Source organism: Achroia grisella, unplaced genomic scaffold, assembly GCF_030625045.1.
Source record: "Achroia grisella isolate CSIRO2021 unplaced genomic scaffold, CSIRO_AGI_Agris_v1 utg642, whole genome shotgun sequence".
NCBI lineage: Eukaryota > Metazoa > Arthropoda > Insecta > Lepidoptera > Pyralidae > Achroia > Achroia grisella.
Genome location: NW_026712979.1, coordinates 341,947 through 365,234, shown reverse-complemented (window position 1 = coordinate 365,234; position 23,288 = coordinate 341,947). Strand labels below are relative to the sequence as shown.

The 23,288-nt window shown below is 34.6% G+C and overlaps 1 protein-coding gene and 2 long non-coding RNA genes across 6 annotated transcripts in view; all 3 read right to left on the bottom strand.

Moving 5' to 3' along the window:
* Nucleotides 1–920: 920 nt before the first annotated feature.
* On the bottom strand, nucleotides 921–4,668 carry LOC131849500 (uncharacterized). The gene is made up of 3 exons (XR_009357800.1): nucleotides 4,579–4,668; nucleotides 1,636–1,729; nucleotides 921–1,095 (listed from the first exon to the last, which is right to left on the bottom strand). It is a non-coding gene; the product is annotated as an uncharacterized LOC131849500 (long non-coding RNA).
* Nucleotides 4,669–15,637: 10,969 nt separating this feature from the next.
* Nucleotides 15,638–23,288, bottom strand: part of LOC131849383 (POU domain, class 2, transcription factor 3L-like) — a 235,557-nt gene continuing 227,906 nt past the window's right edge. The window contains exons 8-10 of one of the 2 annotated variants that reach the window (XM_059199452.1): nucleotides 16,814–17,062; nucleotides 16,340–16,737; nucleotides 15,638–16,247 (exon numbers count right to left, since the gene is read on the bottom strand). In XM_059199452.1, coding sequence (XP_059055435.1) covers nucleotides 16,041–16,247; nucleotides 16,340–16,737; nucleotides 16,814–17,062 — 854 coding nt within the window. In that variant the 3' untranslated portion in view covers nucleotides 15,638–16,040. Of the gene's footprint in view, nucleotides 16,738–16,813; nucleotides 17,063–23,288 lie in introns of both variants that reach the window. The other variant, XM_059199451.1, reaches the window with a different exon arrangement.
* On the bottom strand, nucleotides 18,434–20,006 carry LOC131849384 (uncharacterized). 3 transcript variants are annotated; one of them, XR_009357794.1, is made up of 4 exons: nucleotides 19,939–20,006; nucleotides 19,350–19,476; nucleotides 18,891–19,025; nucleotides 18,434–18,710 (listed from the first exon to the last, which is right to left on the bottom strand). It is a non-coding gene; the product is annotated as an uncharacterized LOC131849384 (long non-coding RNA). The 3 variants fall into 3 exon arrangements; XR_009357795.1 differs by lacking the exon at nucleotides 19,939–20,006 and adding an exon at nucleotides 19,703–19,839; XR_009357793.1 differs by lacking the exon at nucleotides 19,939–20,006 and having other exon boundaries at nucleotides 19,350–19,675.

Genomic DNA, 23,288 nt, shown 5'->3' with positions numbered 1-23,288 from the left:
AAATAATCTACTGCCATCCTACGAAACTCCAGCAAATTACTAGTAAATATGTCCAGATCCGGAAAACGACTAACAACACCGTTGAGTAGACTCAATGCCAGAGAAATAGGAGCCTGTTTGGCCAGCTCCGTCCTTCTCAGTGGAACATCAAACAAGTTTCGTCTTCGTGCTTGTACGTAATTATTGGGCGCTCTTATGGACACCGATGTTAATACCGCTTGGTTACATTTTTCACCTCTCATGACTTTGACTACATATTCCAATAATGCAATCTTCCGTCTTACTTCGAGTGTGTCATATCCCACCATCCCCAACAAAAACATAGTAGGATATATATTAGGGTATGTTACCCTATAACCATACTGCCTTTGATATATATATCGTATAAATTTCTTTTGGAGTTTCTCCACCATGAGTATGTATTTTGACTCATGAGGGTTCCATATAATTGCGTTGCTTTCTAATTTACTGCGTACGAAGACATTATATAGTATTTTGATACTCAGTATATTATCTAACTGGTTTGCCTGTCGTAATACAAACCCAAGGGTCCTGAACGCCTGAGTGCATATTGTAATATATGACTTTTTTGTTGCCATTTGTGTAAAAATTAATAAAAAATTTTAAAAATTCGTACTACCGATGACGTAAACATCATCTAGACTCCCCCACCCCCCATGTCATCCAAAATAAGCAAAGAAAGACCAACCCCCTATGTGTTATGGGTGGCTCACTCGATTCTTTTTTTATCTTTTTTGAATTTTTTTTAAATTGTGACATTAAAAAATACATACAACCCTAAATTTTCACCCATTTACCATCAACCCCTATTTTTTTATAGCAATATTTATTTATAAGGCAACACAACTTTTGCCGGGACAGCTAGTCTATAAAAAAAAATAGAAAATACTCACAGAACTTGTAATGTGAGTACGCCTGATTAATGAACACGCTGCCAGACTTCCACGGGGTGAGATGAGTCAGGTGGATCTTGTACTGCCCGTTCAGGTCCCAAAGTGTGCAGATGATGCCATTTTTGTTTCTGGTACCACTGATGGTGCAGTTATTGTTTATCGTTATACACTCGTCCCCTTCCTGAAAATTATTATACATTATTTTTTATAGCTAAGGTTTTACAACAAACTGCAAAAGTCTGTCCTTAATCCACCAGAAAAAAGATTGTAATCCTTACTTCATTACATTATGTGCGAACCTGGGGCGAGTAGCTAGTAATATTATGAATATCAAAGTAGGGATGTTTGTTATACTTTCACGCAAAAACTACTTAACCGATCATCATGAAATTTTGTACACATGTTCTTAGAGATATCAGAATGAACATAGAATACTTTTTATTAAAAATAACAATCATTTTTTATAATTAGAATATCAACATTTGCTACTTCAGCCAGTAATGAAGTTATACGAGCAAAACCGCGGGTAAAAGCTAGTATAATTAGGGTTCTGTATAAATTCTCTGATATATGACGATAATTATTGAAAATGACGGATTAAACTTGCGCCTGGTGAGTTATATCGACGTTCCTGACTTAAACTTGTAGATATATTATACTGCGGGCGAAACCGCCGCAAATTGCTAGCTTACTAGCCAAAGAAAACATATAAATAAGTTACCCCACTGGCTGTCGTGTTGTCGATGTGGCAGAGGTCCATCAAATAATCTGTTGCAGTTATATTTCCTAAGTGCCAGTGAATTGAAACAATGTTGCTGAAATTACATAAAAAAATCATTTATACATATCCTTTGTGAATAAAAAAATCGTGTTGAACAAAAGAAATTACACTATTTATTAGTCGAGCGCATATCATTGTATTTCTTAATATATAGTTTAATTATTGTAAACTAGGAATTTGTAAAAACGAAAATAATATTTATAAACCATCACTGTGAGGTGGTAGAGTGGAATGAGTAGTCATGCTCACTAAAATGTCTAGAGTGGTGGGCCGGGTCATTGGGCTCCCTAAAATATGGTCGAGCGCAGTGATGGCTAGCTCAAAGGTCATACTAGTGAACGAGTGCTGCTTGTAGGGACTGGTTTCCTCTAATCACTACGACTGATTTAATCTTATTGTGTATTTAATATTTGACCCTAATAAATTAGTGCTAGTTGGTGGTTCGTATTAGTACGTTTCGAATTGGAAATGTAAAGTTGGAATGAGGGGGATGATGATCCCATTGCTAACAATGTATGGTACATTGTTAGCAATGTCAGGTTGACCTCCACGCGGTTCCCCCTGGAAACCATCGTGATAAATTCCCGGTGAACTTATCACGATGGGCTAACTGACCTGACCTCATGCTCATCTTATCATCCTCCACTGGTGCCCCGCCAGCGTAAACCGTTAGCGCAGGCGGGTGCATCATTTCATTATCATCCACTAAAAAACAAAAAAGTTGCAATGATTATTTAAAAGAGCAACACGCAAGTTTATTGCTTGTTCTTCTTGTGATAAGACAGCTTTCCGAATGAAAATAAAAATATATATTAATATTAATAATTTCTTGATATCATAATGTCGTATCAAGAATTAAAGAGCATGATGGAAGATTGCGGAAAGTGGCAAGAGCTCCACCGACAAGAGCGTAGCTCTTAAATTATGAATGAATGAATTAATAATTTCTATAAAGGACCATTTAGAAGTGGTCCTGACATGGTATCTACATTAAAATGCTATGGGTCTTAGTAGTTATTAATATTATAGAGCTAAAATTATGTTTGTTTGTCTGTTATCGTTCAGCACTTTAATGGCTCAACCAATAATAATTAAACTTGGTATTTGCTTAGTATATTATCACTTCTAATTGCCCACTAACATAAGTACAAAACATTATTTGTAAGAATGTGTTTAACGAAACAAAAGCAATGTCTTATAGTCACTAACAAACACACATACAAACAAATTATATCTTATTAATTTTATATACATGTTACATGTATGGATATTTCTTACAATTTCACGCAAAAACTACTCAACGGATTTTGATGAAACTTTACAGTAATATAGCTTATACATCAGAATAACACATAGGCTATTTTCACGCGGCTGAAACAGCGGCCACAGCTAGTATATAATAATTGTAATATTCCATATTGGTAAATTACAATGACTTGAACATATTATGTTTACCAACGGCACATATAGAGTTGTAATGATCGTCAGATTATGATAGACAACGTTGTACTCCATTCACAGGAGGAAAAACCGGCCTGTTCATAACAAAGACTGTATGTACGTATCAAAACAAATATTTAACTATGGATATATGTCTTTGTGTTTTTGTAATCCAGGTTTCAGACATTTCTTAGAATACAGTGACTAAATGTTTCATTATTATCATATGATGCGAATGAGAGAGGGTTGTTAGGCACTGGATTATTAGAGGGACAGATTGGACCTTTGGGTAGGCTATTTTTTTATTATTGGGTTGTTTGGGCTATTGTCAGGTGACTGTAGCACCTGCAGCACTACATAGATCTTTTAGAGTTCGCTACCTAGACCCGTCAGGGACAAGAATTGAAGGATATTTAAGAGCGAAGGTTTTGATCTCCTCGGAAAAGAGTGTAAACTTTCCAAAGGAGATTTGGGAAGGCTATAAGTTCAAGTTCAGTTATATACAACAATAGTCTCTATAATCTAGTGCTTACACCCCTTAGCTTCCAATGGTCATAGGTTTGATTCCTTGCACAGTGGAAACTTTTCTGTTCATGTGTATGATTGTTTGTATCAGTCTGTGTGTAAAAGTGTATGTAAGTATTTATACCATTTGTCTAGTATTCATAACACAAGCTCTGTTTAGCTTGGAACTAGATGGAGCTATGTAAATTGTTCTGAGATATCTCATCACAATATGTCAAGGCGATGTCAGCATGAAAAGAATTATAAGATTCATTGCAGGAGTGAACATTTTAGCCGATTCATTTAAGAAAGAATATCCCCAATTACTGATACTAGAAACTTAAAGATGTTATCAATGGCTACCTTTTATTATATCCTTACTAATATTATAAATGCAAAAATAACTCTGTATGTCTGTCTCGGTTTCAAGTGAAAACTACTGAACTGATTTAAACGAAATTGAATACATAGATAGACTAGAGCCTGAGAAAGGTCATAGGTTATTCAGTAAATCAAAAAAGAGTTCGAGGATGTAGAAAGGAGAGAAAAGTTGTATGGAAGTATCTTCATTTTTAAGCTAGAAGCTTGAAACTTATTTTTAAGGCTGTTGATTAAATATGACATTCAAAGTTTGTAGAATTTTGAAAACTATTCAGGTATAAAAAGCTATGTTTTGATAGGCTCTATAAATTCAAATTCAAATTAGATCTCAGACCTTGCATACCCCTTATTGTTGCAATCACACTAAATTATAAATATGAAAGTTTCCTCCTTTGTTAACATTAGCTGTAATTAATATACTTACAAATGTATTTAAGTGCAATAAAGAATATTTAAAGTTTGTGAGAGTGTGTGTATGTTTGTTTTACTGATAGCCGCACGTACCCCCTAAACACCAGCTTAGAGGAAAGAAAATTGAATATCCAAAACAATACTCACTCATGATATATGGCGTCAGCATAAATTTTACGGTTTATGAACGAAGCAATTGTATACTCATTTGATATGTAACGGTGAGCATTAGTTTTCTGTGAGCTCATCTCTGGCAGTGAGCTCTGTATGAAGTAACAACTGCTGAATATCAGATCCAATGGTGCCATAAAGCAAACCTGTGAAGAAATATACAATTATAACTGTAAAGCATTATTAACCCTTGCTTTAGTCAATTTAGCAACATTGTTAACAGAAATGAGATGTATAATAATAATAATAAAAATAAAATAATCCGTTATACTGTAGAAGTTATTTATGATCAGCCACTCATGTAACTTTGCCCTAAAATGCCTTACATTACATTGTTTGATATTATCAGGAACTTTATTCTATAAGTATGTTTGTATAGTCTATTTGAGTATATTATAGGTAGCTTTAGAGTGACTGGAGTGGACTATTGCAAGTAATGGGACCTACAGGCCCCATTACTAGCAATGTACCAAAATGATCATTACATAGCTCCAATGGAAACAAATATGGAGAATTTTTGATGAATTCACTATTAAATTGTATTCAATTCAAAATATGTTTATTCATGTAGGTCTATTACAGACTTATGATATGTCAAATCTACCGTCAGTTCGGAATGATATCGAGATGAGAAGAACTGACAAGAAATTCGGCTTGTATTTTTTTTCAAATAATAGTGGAACATGTTTGTAATAATACATAGTCATTAAAATACAAATTTGGGAGAATAGTAACCACCAGCATATGCTATCGCGAAGAACAAAAAATTTAATCAGTGATCACAACCCGATGTTGAATTTTTTCTCATCTTATCATCATACTGGTGACATGGCAGCATACATCTATAGCATATAATAGTAAACTATTCTATAATCATTCGACAAAAATGCACTAGAGAAAAGTAAAATTAAGTAAGTTAATTCATGAAATTAATTAACTAAAAAAGATTAAGAAATATGATAAAACTATTATCATATTTCTTAATCTTTTTTTTTATACCATGTAGTGCCACCTACATGGTATAAGCAAACAGCCTATCTGATGGTAAACAGTTACCGTAGCCTATGGACGCCTGAAACACCAGGGGTGTCACATATATATATTTTTTTTGGATGATAATGAAATGTTGCACCCGCCTGCGCTAACGGTTTATGCGGGCGGAGCACCAGTGGTGGATGATAAGATAAATATGAAGGTCAGGTCAGTTAGCCCATCCTGACAAATTCACTAGGAATTTATCACAATGGTTGGGAATTACTAGTTCCCATTACTAACAATCCCCTCCCCTCCAATCTTATTTACATTATAAAGTTTTTGAGTATGGATGTAAGGGTAGATATTTGTTACACTGTCATGCAAAAACTACTGAACCAATTTTGATGAAACATTACAGTGATACTATCCTCAAAATAACACAGAGGCTATATTAATGTGATGTACATGAAGTTTCTGCTAGTAAAATAGTATCTTATATTTTATGAATTAAAATTAAATTGCCATACTCTTTAAACAGAGTCCATGTGTATTGTCGATTTATTGTATGTAAATGTATATGCATGTGCAATTATAAATAACTAAAAAAAAATATGACATAACTACTAATTTAAATAATTAATATATATATATTTTTATGAATAAGGAGATAAGTCTTCACACAATAACAGCTGCATATGGTTATTGTATGAAAACATACCTCCTTAAATAGATATAGCTAATTGGCGCCAAAAAAGATGATATAGAAGTGCTGATGCAGACAAGATTGTACAGCCCGCTTCTTATAAGCTATTATGTTAACTTAAACATTTTTATTACAATGTACATTTGTTAAGCATTAATTCATGAAAAACCTTTAATAATAATTTTATCATATCAAGATATTTTCTATGTGAATAGAATGCCAAAAAAGTTGACAGCCTCCATGATGGTGAGTGGTAACAAATGCTTGTACATACATGAACAGAACCATGGATGTAATCACATGACCTTGACACCACTCACTTGCATTCTGGAGAATTAAGATGCCATATCCACATATAATGTAATTTCACTGACTTTTCTCACATTTCAACCAAAACAGATATTACAAATCTAGCTGCTTGGCGACTGAAATAGATACAGAGGTATCCACAGACGACTTTACATAATTACTGGATCACTTTAAGCAAAGTAAAAAGTACTTACATTTGTGCAATTAATTTCTTTTCCATGAAAAGGTACACGGATCTCAGAGTGCTTGTTCCAGCGTCTAGCTATACTACTACTGCATTTGACTTTGTTTAAATTGGTGTTATACGACAGGGCGACATTCCACTCGGATTCTACAGTATCCACAGCGGTGCACCATTGGACAATGTAACGACTCTTCACATCATCGTCCGAACGCTCAAGGGTTAAACTCTTTTGAGTTCCATTGTTGCATTTTACAGTGTATTCTGCATTGGTACCACATAGCAATAAAATTAGCGTGGCCGAAAATAACATTGCAGCTTCCATAAGAGGTAAGACAATTTAGTATTTAGTATATTTCCTTGTTATTTGTTTGTGCACATCGTGTTTTTAATGTGATGCTTACAATCCACAATAAACACTGTTAACTGAAAACACACTCTTTTGTATCTACGTAATCAAAAATAATCAGTAATAATGAATTGATTAAAAACAAGTATTCCATAACAAGAGACCACTGTGTGTGTGACTACAGATTAATTGAAAATAAAGAAAACATTACGAGACGCACAGCCACAGTCCGAACGTCGCATACAACGATTTAAGTGCAACTGCACTGGAAGGCGCAGAACTTTCATTCTAAAGTCAATACATTAAAGTTTATTTTTCATTACGTTTATAAATTGCGAAACGAATCTATGCATGAAATTTCACAGGAGGGGATTCTATCTCTTTCGCACAGATTGCCAGCTCAGCAGTGTTGCTATCAATATTGGGACAATACACTATAGTCGTATTTTTAATTAGACGAAGCTAGCTGACAGTAGCTAATGTCACTTTGTAAAATAATGTTGCCATATTTAAAGTAATAGTGATGCGTTCAGTTCTCAGTTAGATGAATGAACAATGAGTGAGAATAGTTAATCATTTCAAACTACAAAAGAAAATTGTATAAAAGTGATCTGATATAAGTTACTAGTAACTACAATCAGTTTTTTGACGGCTTATTACAAAGCGCGCGGCTACTAGTGCCAACACAAATCAACGTCGCGAGCGTCTGTCGCCATTTTGTTCGTAATTCGGCTTCTAACCTCTGGTCTGAGAGCACCAATGTTTTTTTTTGCTCACGCTGTTTTGTTAAGTTTTTCCTCATGTTGTGTTTGTGGTAATTGTTGGGTATATTGTATATTTACTATATTGTTTCATACAGACAATATGGATGCTCAACCAAGCACGTCAAGCCAAAGCTTGTCTCCAAGAAAGACGTTACCGAAAAACTTATGATACAAAACGTCTACAAATACGTATTTGAGAAAGCTGCTTCACTATTACCTATTGAGGCTCCCAAAAAAACAAATGTATTTCGAAAACAGCTGACATTTTGGGAATTGGTGTGACCTCAGTCTACAATGTATTAAAATAATACAAAGTGAACAATTTAAGTCTCCGGAGAAACGTGGATCGAAACACTGTTTCAAAGATAAATTATTATCAATTTTTAGACAGATTTATAATTAATGTCACTGAAAGCAACAATGATTTTTTTATCTGATGATGAATAAAAACAAATTTTGTAATAAGCGCAGTTTTTTATTTTTATTACCTAACTATATTATGTTATATATTGTTATATTTTATACATCTATAGTTTCAATTACATGATGAATTGTAAATAGGACAGTCTTAAAAGTTTCCACGCAATTTTTTCTTTACGTTTAAAATACTCGGTATTCAGTATAGGTAGATACAATAGGAACATAATCGTCGTAAACTCGTTGGTATGTATAAAGCACGGCTAAAATTCAAACCCCGTACCCGATATCGGCAGTTCGGCACACTAACTATTCACTAGACAATCGAGGCAATTCCATTAATTCAGGAGTTTTTTCAATGATTCACTTTGTCACAACACTATTTTTATTTCATCAAATACTGACAACACAGTAAACGTCAGTTGACTTCGTTTAATTAAAAATACGACTATAGTAAGCGGAGCTCTGCTTACTAGTGACTTGTCCTAATATGCGGAGGAAAGATAGACTTGAATATCGCTGAATTTCTTAGAATAAAATTTAATAATGTTGTTTCTGTTAAATCATATTGCTCACTAAATGATTACTTGAATGACGAGCGTGAATGGCAATAGTTTTCATGTTCGGGATTTTCATTTAATGTTAGACATAGACACCTATATAAATAACTATGCATAGTAAATAAACTGGATTAAAAAAAAAGTAATTCAATTGAGTTTCTTGCCAGTTCTTCTCAATTGGTTCGGTATATAGAACTGGACGGTAGGGGAAAAAGATATGCTTTAACTATTTTGGACACAAATTTTGACCATTTATTACATATTTCTTCCATTTACTACATACTTTGGCATTTTGGAACTTATTTCATTAATGCACTGAATGTTTTTTTAATATTTTGAACTGTGTTGTATCTTTAAATATTCTCCTGCCTGACAGACTGGTTCTATGGGTGTAAGGGAAACGGAAGAACTTGAAATGTTAATATCAATTATGTATAACGGATAGATGGAATTACCATTTCCACTTGTAGCGAAACTAGATGATATTCCATACGAACAATTGGAGCAAAAGGGATACGGAAGGCGTATTCTTTGGATTTATCGACAAATAAAACAAAGTTTAATCTTCATTCTTTAACTGTTTACAAGTTACGTCCATTAAACATTAACTGACACACACACCACAAATCCTTTCCAACAACCTCTTAAAATCTGTAAGGCCCAAAGAAAGAAAGGTTGTGAGCAAACATGAAATGTTGGAAAAAACATGATACAGATGGCGTCATTGGTATTATTGAAATTATTTATGGTTGTACAAAAACATTTTATATATTTTAAAAAAGTTATATATACATGCTAAAATGAAAAAAATCGTCTAGAAAAGTAATTTTCACACATTTAATAATTTTTGCGTTGACCTGTTGTCGATTACAATTGAATCATTGCTTTTAGGGGCTTAATGTTTCTAGAATGTTTTCATAGATGGCACTGTTTTCATTTCTATCACCTTATATTAAATGTCCAATTTATATTTTCCAATAATAAGCACTTACTACACTATTATTATAAATTACACATATAAAAAAATTGAAGTAAATTAAAAACAACTGAACAAAAAAACAATATTATTCCAATGGTACCTAGGTAGAAAGTGTTGCCATGTTAAAATAAATACATTCAAATCGATTTTTTAAAATAATCGATAACAGGATTTTACTACAGCGCATTTTTCGATGATGCTTTCATTTTCAAACAGTAAATTTCATTATTTTGTATTATCTTATATTTGTGGAACGTATAATTTTTACTCGATTACGGCAAACCAAAATAGACAGTTATGATTTTGGCAGATGCCGTAGGTATATCTGTTTGCTCATAACTTCGAAACTCGGAGATGGAAAAATATGAATTAGATCGATCTGATAGAAGTGTACTCTATTATATCAATCTCCACGCGGTCTGCCTGGTAACTATTGCAATTAATTATCTTAGTGACATTATAAGTATGTATGAAAAAATTAAATACCTACTTATTGTAATTTAATAAATGAAAATTGAATGTGGTGTAGTGTATATGAGGTCAGCTATATCTACCTTATTTAAATTACAATAAGCAAGCAATTTGACAAAAAGGGAGGGGACGCCCTAAGAAAAGATGGATGGATTGTGTGAAAGATGATATGAATAAAAGAAGAGTATGTTCAGATATGACGACCGATAGAGATCAGTGGAAGAGAATGACATACTGCGCCGACCACAAATAATGGGATAAAGGCAAGGCAATGATGATGAAGCAATTTGACAAATAAATAATAAACAAACAATTTGACAGCCTCGGTGGTCTAGTGGTTTAGCACACCGCTTTACTATCCGATAGTCGTGGGTTCGATTCCTCGCACGGTACAAACATTTGTATTCATGAGTATAATTGTTTGTATCGGTCTGGGTGTTTTCTATGTATAATATGTATTTATTTACAAAAAAAAATGTATCCATGTATTTATATCAGTTGTCTAGTACCCATAACACAAGCTTTAGCTAGCTTAACTTGGGTCTAGATGGCGCTGTGTGAATTGTCTTGAGATTATTATAATTCATAAAAAAGCAAGTTTTATACAGTACCTATCTAAATTACTGGCGTTGGTAGCTAAATATGAGGGTCCTCGAATCATTACTCGGATTTTGCCTTTCTGTCTACCTTCTAGGATATATTCAACAATGTACAAGGTTTTGTAACTTTCTTTTTTGAGGCTAAGTTATTCATAATTTTATTTATTTTTATTATTAAATATCATATTTATTTATTTTTATTATTAGATATTTTTATTATTAGGTCTATACATATAAATAAAATTAGAGAGTCTGTTTGTAATATTGGAATAACCATTTTTTACTACATGCATATGAATATATACGATACATACACCAAAATAACATTTTTGTCTGTCTGTCTGTTTGTTCCGGATAATCTCTGAAATGGCTGGACCGATTTTGACGGGACTTTTTTTGGCAGGTAGCTAATGTAACTAAGACTACTTATTTTAGAAAAAATCTTTTGTTTTAGAAAAATAAAGTTAAAACCCACGCGGACGAGATCGCGGGAACAGCTAGTCATAAATAAAAATATGTATCGATTTAAAATCAAAGGTCAACATTTTTTTATTATATTTAAACGACAACGAATACTGGCAGATTTCCTGACATCAAAAACTTAACACTGAAGAAATAAGAGATGATATTCTAAATCTCCTAGACATTCAGACGTAGATAAAGAACATTTTTGAAAGAGAAGAAGAACACTGTAAAGAACAGGAATTCAAAAGAATAAGAAAAAAACAAAAGTAAATATATGTATATAAAAAAACATTTTATTGTATAAAATATTAATTCAGGTAAAAATAAGAAGAGAAGCCTGTAAATTATTTTGCAATGCAATTAAATTAAGAAAGTAATGGACTGGTGAGGAGAAGAAATTCCAAGTTATTATATTATGTGTAACCAACTGCATATAAGTTTATGATTTAATCACATGATTGTTAATGTATTGCTTATTAACAAGTCCAGGAATTATATTGTGTACCAGAAATTAATTAAGAAATGATTTTGATGAAATAATCGTATTGATATTGATTTATTTGGAATATACTATAAATATAAGAGAATTGTTTAAGATTAAGATTTTAGTAGAGTAATAGACAAGCAGTGAAAAAAAAAAGTACTATTCTAAATTATTAACAATTGTTTATTCTGTGCTTAATAAGTTATTTAAGAGTGTTTTGTTACCTCAAAAAAAAAATATAATCTAGTGTTGTGTACATGTAATTTTAGTCACACCTCATTTGATTTAATATGTCAGGAATAATTTACTACATAATAATTTTATATTAGATGGCATTCATATATTTATTTTAATGGAAAGTGTATAATAAAGCCCATTTTCATCAAAAACTTTGTGTTAACGTATATTTCTCACTATACATAATATGGGACACAGTTACATAGATACATCAAAATAATAATTGCATTTTAATAATGTCTAGTAAGTAAGTAAGTCTACAAATCCAATATTGTCTACTAAGCACTGCCGTGTCTAAATTGTGTCACCCCACCTTATATTTTCCTATTGTTATTTAGTATATAAGATCAATATTTCTATGTACATATTGTCAGTCAATTATTCTAAATTTAGTAATGACATATTGTAATTTAAATAATGTAAATTAAATATTGTAATGGGTGAAAACTGTGATTGGTACAGTTTATGCTGTAAATAATATAAATGACGTAGTGGAGTAACTTGAAACAGTCATGCTCGCTATAAAGTTCAAACTTGTGGCGGCGTGGTGGGCCGGGTCGATGTCCTCTAATATGGTTGAGTGCAATGATGGCTGGCTCATCCGTCATACTCGTGTACGGGTGCTGCTTGTGGGGACTGGTCTGTTCAGGTTGCGAACACTGATTAGATTTTTTGATTTTTTTTTATATAGCATATGCTGGTGGTCACTTTATTCTCCCAAATTTGAATTTAAATGAAATAGTATTATTGTAAATATGTCCAACATTAAAAAAAAATACGAACTGAGTTTCTTGTCAGTTCTTCTCATCTCGAAATCATTCCGAACTGACGGTAGATTTGATATATCATAAGAGTCTGTAATAGACCTACATGAATACAGATATTTTGAATTTGAATTTGAATTCAATTAACATCTGTAATATACGTATTCTCAACCAACAACATAGTATATTTATCCCGCAACAGTGGTGACCCCGACGTGATCTGGTCGACTTGATCGAGATGATACTTGGGAAAATGACGAGATCAAACAAGCGATCTCTGTCTGATGGCATCCTGCGCACCACCATTGCGCATTTCCACCGGCTTCTCACAAGCAGGTCATACCGGTTCTGAAATTCACTGTCTTTATAGTCTTTGGGCATTGAAATAGTAATTAGGAACAAAATTGAGAGACAGTAGGTCACAGTACCCCAGATCCTTGAATTTAAATCATTAAGTACTTAAAGTATTAGGTAGGTAACCTAATACTTTTTTAATTAATTAATTAATTTCAATCTCAATCATCATATCAATGAAGATAATGTTAATTTAAGATGGTGAATATCTACCATTGTTATTGATCTCATCATCGGTGATGACGACACCATGACGGTGGTGTCGTTATCACCGATACCCTCCCTCATCCACATTGTCAAAAGTTACTACCTACTATTGTTATTTGAAATGGTAAACATGCTGACGGCCCATCTGACCATGACGCTATCTACGTATACATAACTTGTTAAATAGCATTACAAACATTACGTCATCTTATCGTGCTTTTACGTGTCCATATGCAAACGTTGTCATTCTGGAGAACGTAGATGTTATGTCCAAATATCCTGTAATTTCTTAGCTTAATTTCAATTTGCATAAATACCAAAAAACAAGCAGTAATGGCGTCGTGTTTACAGCCGCCAGCCTACTTTTAGATATCGAAGGTTCTACAAGTATAACTCTAAACAAGTACATGCCATTAGTATCCTTATAATGTCCCTGAAAGAACCTATATAACCGATTGATAGATTAGAATAGAATAGAAAATCATTTATTCAAATAAATTTAAGCAAAGTCATTACAATTTTTTTTATCTACCGCTCGTTCGGAAAGCTGTATCATCACAAGAAGAACGAGCAAGAAACTTGTGTGTTGCTCTTTTAAATAATCCTTGTATGTTTACATTTACATGTCGAAACGTGTGAATACAAACTACCAACGGTTCAGAACATCGCCTTACTTCCGATGGTCGCGGGTTCGATTCCTCGCACGGCACAAACATTTGTATTCATGAGTATGATTGTTTATATCGGTTTGGGTGTTTTCTATGTATAATATGTATGTATTTACGAAAAAAAATGTATCTATGTATTTGTATCAGTTTCCTAGTACACATACCACAAGCTTTAGCTAGCTTAACTTGGGTCTAGATGGCGCTGTGTGAATTTTCTTGATATTATTATTATATAGTTATCTCTGCTAAACGCTGACATGTAGACTGAATTGCCTGCCATCTATTTTAATGCTTTATTACTAAGCACCCATTAGTAATCCGAACTGCTTTAGATATAGCGACATCTAGCGCCTACGACGGCGAAATAAAATGTCCCGCGTTAGGATGGAACCATTTTCTTGTATGGGATTGGGTGTCTGCCGAGGTTCGAACCCCTAGTGGTGCCCTCAGACTAAAGTCGTATTCGTCAGGCAGGAGTTGGCCTTCAGCCGCTCCATAAGTCCTTCCGCGGCTTTGGAGTGCCATCTGCATTCTCCCCTAACGTCCGGTGAAGCTGTAAAGGCCAGCTGCGGCCAACAGCATTAGAGTAGTCCGACAAAAAAATATATTTAGGCACTTAGATCAATATATACGGTTGTAACCTCATAACTGTATTTCATTCAATAAGTACAAACGCTCCTGATCTCCAGAACCTTGATTTTATACACTGGTAGAGAATGCCATCAGGCATTAAGTTCGGCATGAATACAATTTTGTGTGCAAAAGAATAAATATTATTTGATATTATTTGTAAATTGATAAAGTGCTTTAAAATTATGTAAAAATTTAGATTACCTGATAAGTCAGAACAACTTGTCGTAGGTAATTTCTCTATTAATGGTTTTTGTAGTAGAGATATGATTCTCCTCCTTAAGGGTAGGTGATATAAAGTAGTAGAGGAACTAGAAAATGGTAAATATAATTTGTTTATACGTTATACATTTGTGATATAAAATTATTAAAAATGGCAACTTCGTCAACAACACCGCGCTCGAGGCACGGTAACACTGAAGCCGGAAGAAATTCATGTACAAGAGAATGTTTATACTATACTTTTGTTGTTGTGAAAATAAAACAAATATTCTGTATTAATGTAAAGGATTTTGTATTTCCCTCCTATGATTTAGCTCAGAATATATTTAAAATTCGATGGCTCTATGTTATTTTTTTAAAAGTAATAAATTATATTGTAGCAGAGAGGTGGTGTACATTTGTAAATAACAATATTTAACGTCTTAGACAGAGAGTAGAAGAAATTATTTATGATGAAAGGGCAGTCGCACAAGTGTGGTCTTAAAATGAATGTTCGCAATTACATTTTTGTTATTGGTAGTATAGTATCGACAGTTTTGAATACCAACATGAAAATCTTGGCAGTAAACTAATTAGGTAACTAATATTTATGATAAACTACGAGGACGTATTGTGTGGAATCAAGGAGAAATAATACTAAAAATATATGAACTTACTTTCTTTATTTGTCAAAGTAAATTATTATGAAGTAGGTACGTATCGAGTTCAGGTGGAAACTGAAATAAAACTATCTGTCTGTCTATCATGTTTTATTGTAACATATAGATAGTGTTCTACACATTCACGTCACATGCTCGTCGCGCGCCCCCTGATATGGGGGCGGCCGCGGGGCGCGGGGCGCGGGCGGGGGCGGGGGCGCGCGACCGTCCGTCCTCCTCCAACATAAATAAAGATTCACATAATTATATAAACTTACTCACTAATTTACAGACACGGGGCCGGCGAGCGGCCTCCTCGCATATACACCTATATACACTCTAATCAACTAGTCTGTACACGCGACGCCGGGGCGTCGTTATTGCGGGGGCGGGCGGCGGGCGGCGACTGCCGACTATTTACAACGACAGGATATGTGAGGGGGGCGGCGGCGCGCGCGCTCGTCAGTCGCGAGGCGGCGCGCGCGCCAGCAGCGCCAGCGGCTGCAGCGACTGCAGCGGCTGCAGCGGTTGCAGCGCCTGCAGCGGCTGCAGCGGCTGCAAAGAAGCGGCGTGCAGCGCGTGCCCGTGAGAGTGCGCGTGCGGCGCCAGCGGCAGCAGCCCGCCCGCGCCGCCCGCGCCTTCGCCCGCAGGCGGGTTGATGCGCTTTTCCTGCAAACACACAACATCGGTTAGTTTCGAGACAGAAGAGAGAGAGACGGAACAAAGGGATAGAAAGAAACCCGGGGTCGTAGCGGACTCACCTTCTGGCGACGGTTGCAGAACCAGACGCGCACGACCTCCTTCTCCATGCAGAGCGCGTCCGCGAGGGCGGCGATCTCCTCGCTGGTCGGCTTGGGGTTGTGCAGGAAGGCCTTCTCGAGCGCGACCCGCACGCCCGACTCGATGGAGGTGCGCTTCTTGCGGCGGCGGCCGACGGCCTCCGCCAGCCCGGCGCCGAGCCCCGCGCCCCCCGCGCCGCCGCCGCCGCCGCCCGACAGCGACGAGTCCGCGTCCTCGAGCCACTTCTGCAGCAGCGGCTTCAGCTTGCACATGTTTTTGAAGCTCAGGTTGAGCGCCTCGAACCGGGATATCGTCGTCTGCGAGAAGTCGTTCCCGTACAGCTTGCCCATCGCTAGGCCGACGTCGCCCTGAGTGAAACCTGCGGCGAAGCGACGAAATAGATCATGCTACAACATGTCACGGCAAAAGTTCTACCGGGCCGGCCGGGTACTCACCGAGCTTGATGCGCCGCTGCTTGAATGTCTTGGCGAAGTGCTCGAGCTCCTCGAGGTCGGCGGTGTCGTCGGCGGCGGGCTCGAGCGCCCGCGGCTTGTGCGCGTGCGCGTGCAGCGGCGTGTGCGCGTGGAGGTGCGCGTGCGCGTGCGCGTGGTGCGGGGAGCGCGCGCGGCCCGAGCCCGGCGTCAGCGGCGTCAGGAACGCGCCCGCGCCCGGCGGCGTGCGGCGCGGCGACGGGGACCTGCCGTCTGAACCACACAACGCACGTTGCACGCTCACGTCTACACATGCTCCTGCCTTCCCACATAAGGGACAGGAGTATTTGCATACGTGGGTATACAGGGGGCGTATTATGAACTCTTTAAAATCCAGTCAGTTTCCAGGCAGTTCAGTTTACGGCCTTAAACTGAATTGTTCTTTTTCGTATTATGAGGGTCCAAATTCAAACCGTATTCTGCCTGGATAGTTTGTCTCTGGCTGGTTAGTGGATTTTCTCGCGCTGCGTTCGGATACGCATACATTCGTTGCAACGTTAAGTCGAGTTTTTGTATGTCACTTTTTGGACAAAATATTAATTAAATAAATGTAAATTAAATATAGAAAATAGTAATTAAGATACAATGGTAGAATTTGTGTAATATACAAAAAATATTCCAGACAGTTTTATTGTCTTTTTTAATAATTCGGATTTATTTGTAAAAAATATTTTCATTGTAATATCCAAACGAACTTTGTGCATCTACTTAAAATTCCGCGCAAAGTACTTAATTCTGATTTTAATGTACAATTTGAAACTTAGCCTTTCCATAACTTTATACGCAAGTTAAATTTAATAATTCAATTATTGTGAAAAATATACCTAATGTAACGTAAGTATTCCTAACATTTTCTTAGTAATGTTTTTTTAAAATAATGCTAATATGTAACTGTTTATATTTGTATATTTATCTAACTAAATTGTAGATCAGGGACAGAAACCTCTCGCCAACGTCGTGTATCGTACCGGTAATTTGAAATTATATGGGATTTTTAAAATCCCATAGGGAAATGGCAAGTGGCTTTAATAAGTCCGCTCGAGTACTATACCAATCGCTTGTGTGAGGACGTCACTCAGCAATAAAAGGGGCTTTTAAAGACTGGAAAGGATTGTCAAGTTTAAGTGTTATAAGGTAACCATCTGAAGTTTAATTTATTTCATTTAATAGGAATCTCTGTAAAATCTGAAATACATGTATCTATGCAAATAAATTGAAGTATCTGTTTGTAATTCTGAAGTTCACCATACAACAGCTTTTCATTAAATGCATACATATATAAGGTAAGATAAATGACATCAAAAAAATAAAAATATTTGTCTGTCCGTTTGTTTGTTCTTGCTAATCTTTGAAACAGCCGGACCAAATTTGAGGGATACTTTCACTGTCATATGTAATGAGTTGTGTAAAGGAGTAACTTACATAAGTTACTTTTATTTGAAATATTTTATTTATTTTAACAAAAACTAGGTATGCCATATGGACAAAGTCATAGGTAATAACTAGTATATAATAAAATTATCATATCCATTTAATTATAACTACCAATAAAAGACACAAATAATGTACCTATATCCTTTATTATAAAAACAAATAATTAAAACATTGACCTATTAACAATATTATTATTTATAAATGTTTCAATTTCTTAGTTCCACAACTAAACAACATGGGTTTGTCTAGCAGCTAGACCTTCATTTAGTTCTCTATAAGAGCTCAAAGTACATGTAGGCATCTAAATCTAGAAGCCCAATTGTGCTCTCAATGATATTCCATGTTCTTACAGTGTAATATGCTTCTTGTGGTCCTGGTATAGCATTTGAGATGGGAGTATACTTCTCTAAAGCATATCCTGGATCTCCTAAAAAAAAAACAACATATTATATACTATAATATTAATATTTATTTACAAAAAGTATTATTTCATTAAAAACACAGCACAATAACTGTTGGTGCTGATAAATAACTGTTTCTAAATTACTGAGGTTTAGAGCTTAGATGTAATGATGTTTGTAGTTTCATAATAAAATTTTGTGCTTACCAAGTAATCATAAGGATTTATTCCAGCTTAAGTCCTCTAGATGTTGCTTAATGCCTCTGGTTTGCCCAAATGTCATGAGTAGCTCCAGTTCCAGTTGGCATCCACACTTATAATCTCCATGTCAGCATTACTAACCTAAAATTTTTTCTAGATTAATTACATAGATGAAGATTATTTGAAACATAAGAGAATAATTAATAGATAAATATTATTTGAAACATATGAGATTAATTACATGGATACAGATTATTTGAAACATATGTCTAAGTGTTATGGTCATTTAATATTTAAGTAAACAATTTATTGTTAGTATATAAGTAGCTTTAGAGATGTATAATCATTAACATATTTTGCATATCTAAAATCTTGTTTATTGTTAATTTATATAATTATATTAAAAAAAAGATATTAAAAGTGCTTATATTATTAAACATGTCTTTTAATTTATATTTCACTTACCAATTATATATTTAATGAATGGTATTGTTTTCTACAGTAATATCTCTTCTTAATTTACAATGGGGTGGCATGTGTACAGTCAAATACAGCCCAATACACCCAGCATTCCAAATTCCAATTATAAAACCTAAAATATAATTAATTTAATTTAATTAATTGTCCTCGGAGGAAAGTGCCGGAGAGACTGCACATCATCAGACTGTTGCATACTTGTAGGTATACTTGCTTTCTAGGCTTTACTTGTATGCATACATTTTACCATATATATTATCACTATATCATATGGTATGGTACATGGTACTCATAGATGTATTTGCAACAATCACAGTTGCTAATTGTATAGAAATAGATACCTTTGAATATTTATTATCTATCCTTTACTCAGATGTCCTTGGAATTTTATATATGTATTTACTTTTGGATGTTGGGTAAATGCAATAAATCGGTTATTTGCCATTGGCTGTGCTAGCGAATGAACAGCAATATCACAAGTAGGCCGTTGATACGAGCCTGCAGCGTAAATAATAATGCTACTAAAACCCGACATAGTCAGCTAGTGATTTAGTGAAATAATTACAATACAATATACCTTAGTTTCCACTGGTAGGTCTGTAAACTTCGATGATACCGGCATATGAGTTCGCACGCATATTACGCACCAAATCTTTGTTTAGATTATAACGTTTTCTAAATTGTTCATTGTCTATATCAATTGGATTGGATAGGTCGCGTAATCGCCGTCTTTTCACTTTCCTTACTTCTTTTTCGTAGGGTGCACACATTTCCAAAAACTCCAATACTTCGAGTTCATCACACATAATTAAAATTAAAACGAAACAAAAACAATCGAAATAACTGCACAAACATGTTTTAAACATAATAAAAACTGACATAGAAATAGAAATAATAACCAAATTACAATAATGAAGCTATAAATTAGAAAACAATTCTATAAAAGCTAATATGAAGCCACCGTAAACTGAATTTTTTTTTTTTTTTTTTGGTTCTGTTTTTCCCTTTTTAGGGAAAGGCAAAAGGACTCAGCCCATACAGCCATTGTCTTCAGTAATATTTTCGTATTTTTTTTTTTTTTTCTAATACTTGTCTTCAGTAGTTATATATCTTGAAATGTTGTTATTACGTACTCGAAAATGGGTTTGTATGTTTCTGTGTTCTTTAATAAATTCTGGATGGAGCGCGGGATCTCCATTTTATCATATATATTGATCAATTTATCAATAAATATTAATCGCTGGATTGCGAAATGTTGACATTCAAAAAACAAGTGATCTAATGATTGATCTTCGTCGGCAGAACAATAATCACATATAGGAGACGAAACCATTTTCATCCTATGCAAATGCTTTTTATATCTTCCATGTCCAATTCTAAGACGACATAAAATTGAATAAAATTTTCTTTCCACATATTTTCCTTGAACGAACCATGGCGTTTTAAATTCTTGCTGTATTTCTCTGAACCATTTCCCTTTAACTTTTATAGATTCTTCCCACTGTTGTTTCCATTTAGTTTTAATTGTTTTTCTTATTTCAACGATAAAATCTGAAGCTGGGATTAACATGTATTTTTCTTTTCCTTGAATTTGACAGTTTGTGATGAACCTAGCCAGTTCATCAGCTTTTTCGTTGCCAGTGACATCAACGTGAGCTGGAGTCCAGATAAGATTAATATCCATATTAAGCCGTTTTTTAAAATCATATATTTTCCTTTGAATATTTTGTATAACGAAAGATGTTTTACTAGAAGAAACATTCGCAAGGGCCAACAAGACACTCATGCTGTCCGTTAATATGACCCATTTATCATTATTGTTTGTTTCACCAATATAGTCTAGCGCTGAGATAATAGCGTAAGCTTCAGCAGTAAATATGCTCGATTTATTCGATATTTTTGTACCGAATGATATTTTTTCCTTGGCATCATAAACAGCAATAGCCGTGCAGTCTTTATTTTTAGCACCATCCGTATACATATGCCTATAATTGTTCCATTGAGATATGTAATCATAGACATCATATTTATTATGTAAATTCTTATTTATAAAAATGGGGGTTTTAAAAAAATTACAATCATATGAATTGCTATTGTGAACTAATTTCTGATTAATAAATATGTTGGAGTTATGTAGACTTTTAATAATTTCAGTTATATTATTAGAGAGGAAATTATTAGGAGAGGATGGATTTTTTAATTTATGTAATAATTGGTTATCATGAACAGAATAAAGTTTCAGTAAAAACATAAGTTTTAGCAATTCAAAACGTAACGGCAATGGGGGTATATTACATTCAACTTGCAACGAATTTATTGGTGATGTGCTCATGGCTCCCAAAATTAATCTTAAATTTATATTTTGGAGTTTTTCTAATTTATCAACATATTTTTCTTTGTTACAAAAACAGAAGAACGCATATTCAAAATGCGTTCGAACCAGCGACTTGTAAAGAATTAACAGAATTTTAGGGTCTGCTCCCCAAGTAGTGCCGACCAAAGATCTGAGAATATTAGTGGACATCATGGCTCTATCTGATACACAATCGACATATTTTTTAAAACTTAAATTATTTTGAAATATTACACCTAAAAATTTTGCTTCTGGCTCTACTGGAATAATAGCGCTCATATATTTCACCTGACTAGATGAGTCTATATTTAAATTGTTATTACTAAACACTACCATTTTGCTTTTAGAAGGACTGATTTCCAAATTTACATAAGAAAAATATACTGAAAGATTACTAAGAGCAATATTGATTTTGGATAATGTATCCACAATATTGTCACCATAACAATATACAGCTAAGTCGTCAGCAAATTGGAGATTATGGACATAAGGCCCTAAAGCATCATTAATTCTATGAACATAAATAATATATAATAAAGGACTAAGTATACCACCTTGTGATACTCCTACATGAGATAAGCGAGGACCTATACATGAAACATTACTAACTTTAACGTATAATTTTCGACCATTCATAAAATTATATAACCATATTGCTAGTTTATTTGAAACTCCGACAGAAATTAAGATATCTGCCAAAATCTTCGGATTTACATTATTGAATGCACCCACTATATCCAGAAAAATTGCTACCAAATGTTGATTATTTTCTAAAGCTTTCTTAATATCGATATAAAAATGCCCTAAGCTTTCCCGAGCTGAAAATCCTCGTCTGAATCCAAATTGATTCGACGGCAATAGATTTTGAGTAAACTGAATTGTTTTTAAACGGTCTTTTTGACAGTTGCGTCCGCTTAGATCTGTCAAATGAAACGCTCATAATACGAAATAGCCGGTCAGTTTTCGGGCAGAAGACGTTCAGCTGTCACGTGACCGCTGACTGGCTGGCTAATAGCGTTCGTAATACGAAATCGCCAGGCAGTTCAGTTTAAGCCGTAAACTGAATGGGAATAAGAGTTCATAATACGGCCCCAGAACTAAAAAATAGGAAGATTTTAAAAATGCTACCGCAATGGTGATGTTAGAGTTGATGACTGACTGATAGAAGACTGTTATAATGGCACGTAGAAGTGCCATAGGCGGGAGGGTATGACATTACATCTGTATTTACAAAATATTATTTTTAGCAACGGTTTGTGTACAGAATTGGTATTGGAAACTCTACCGCGAACGTAGCATCAGAGTCGCCACATTTCAGTATAAATAATTATGTTTGCTCTCTTTTATTTTCACTGAATTGCTACTAAGAAATCCGGCTCGAAAGACCAATTTTCGGTTTTTACCGAAACTATAAAGATTCTGATAGGTAAAACTGATAAATGATACTGTTAGAAACTTGATTAAAACTGTATATTGAAACTTAAAATATAACTGATTAATATTGTAATGAGTACGCGCGGTGTCCTTGATGTCCGAATGGGAACTGATTTTAATGAAATATGAAATGTAAAATA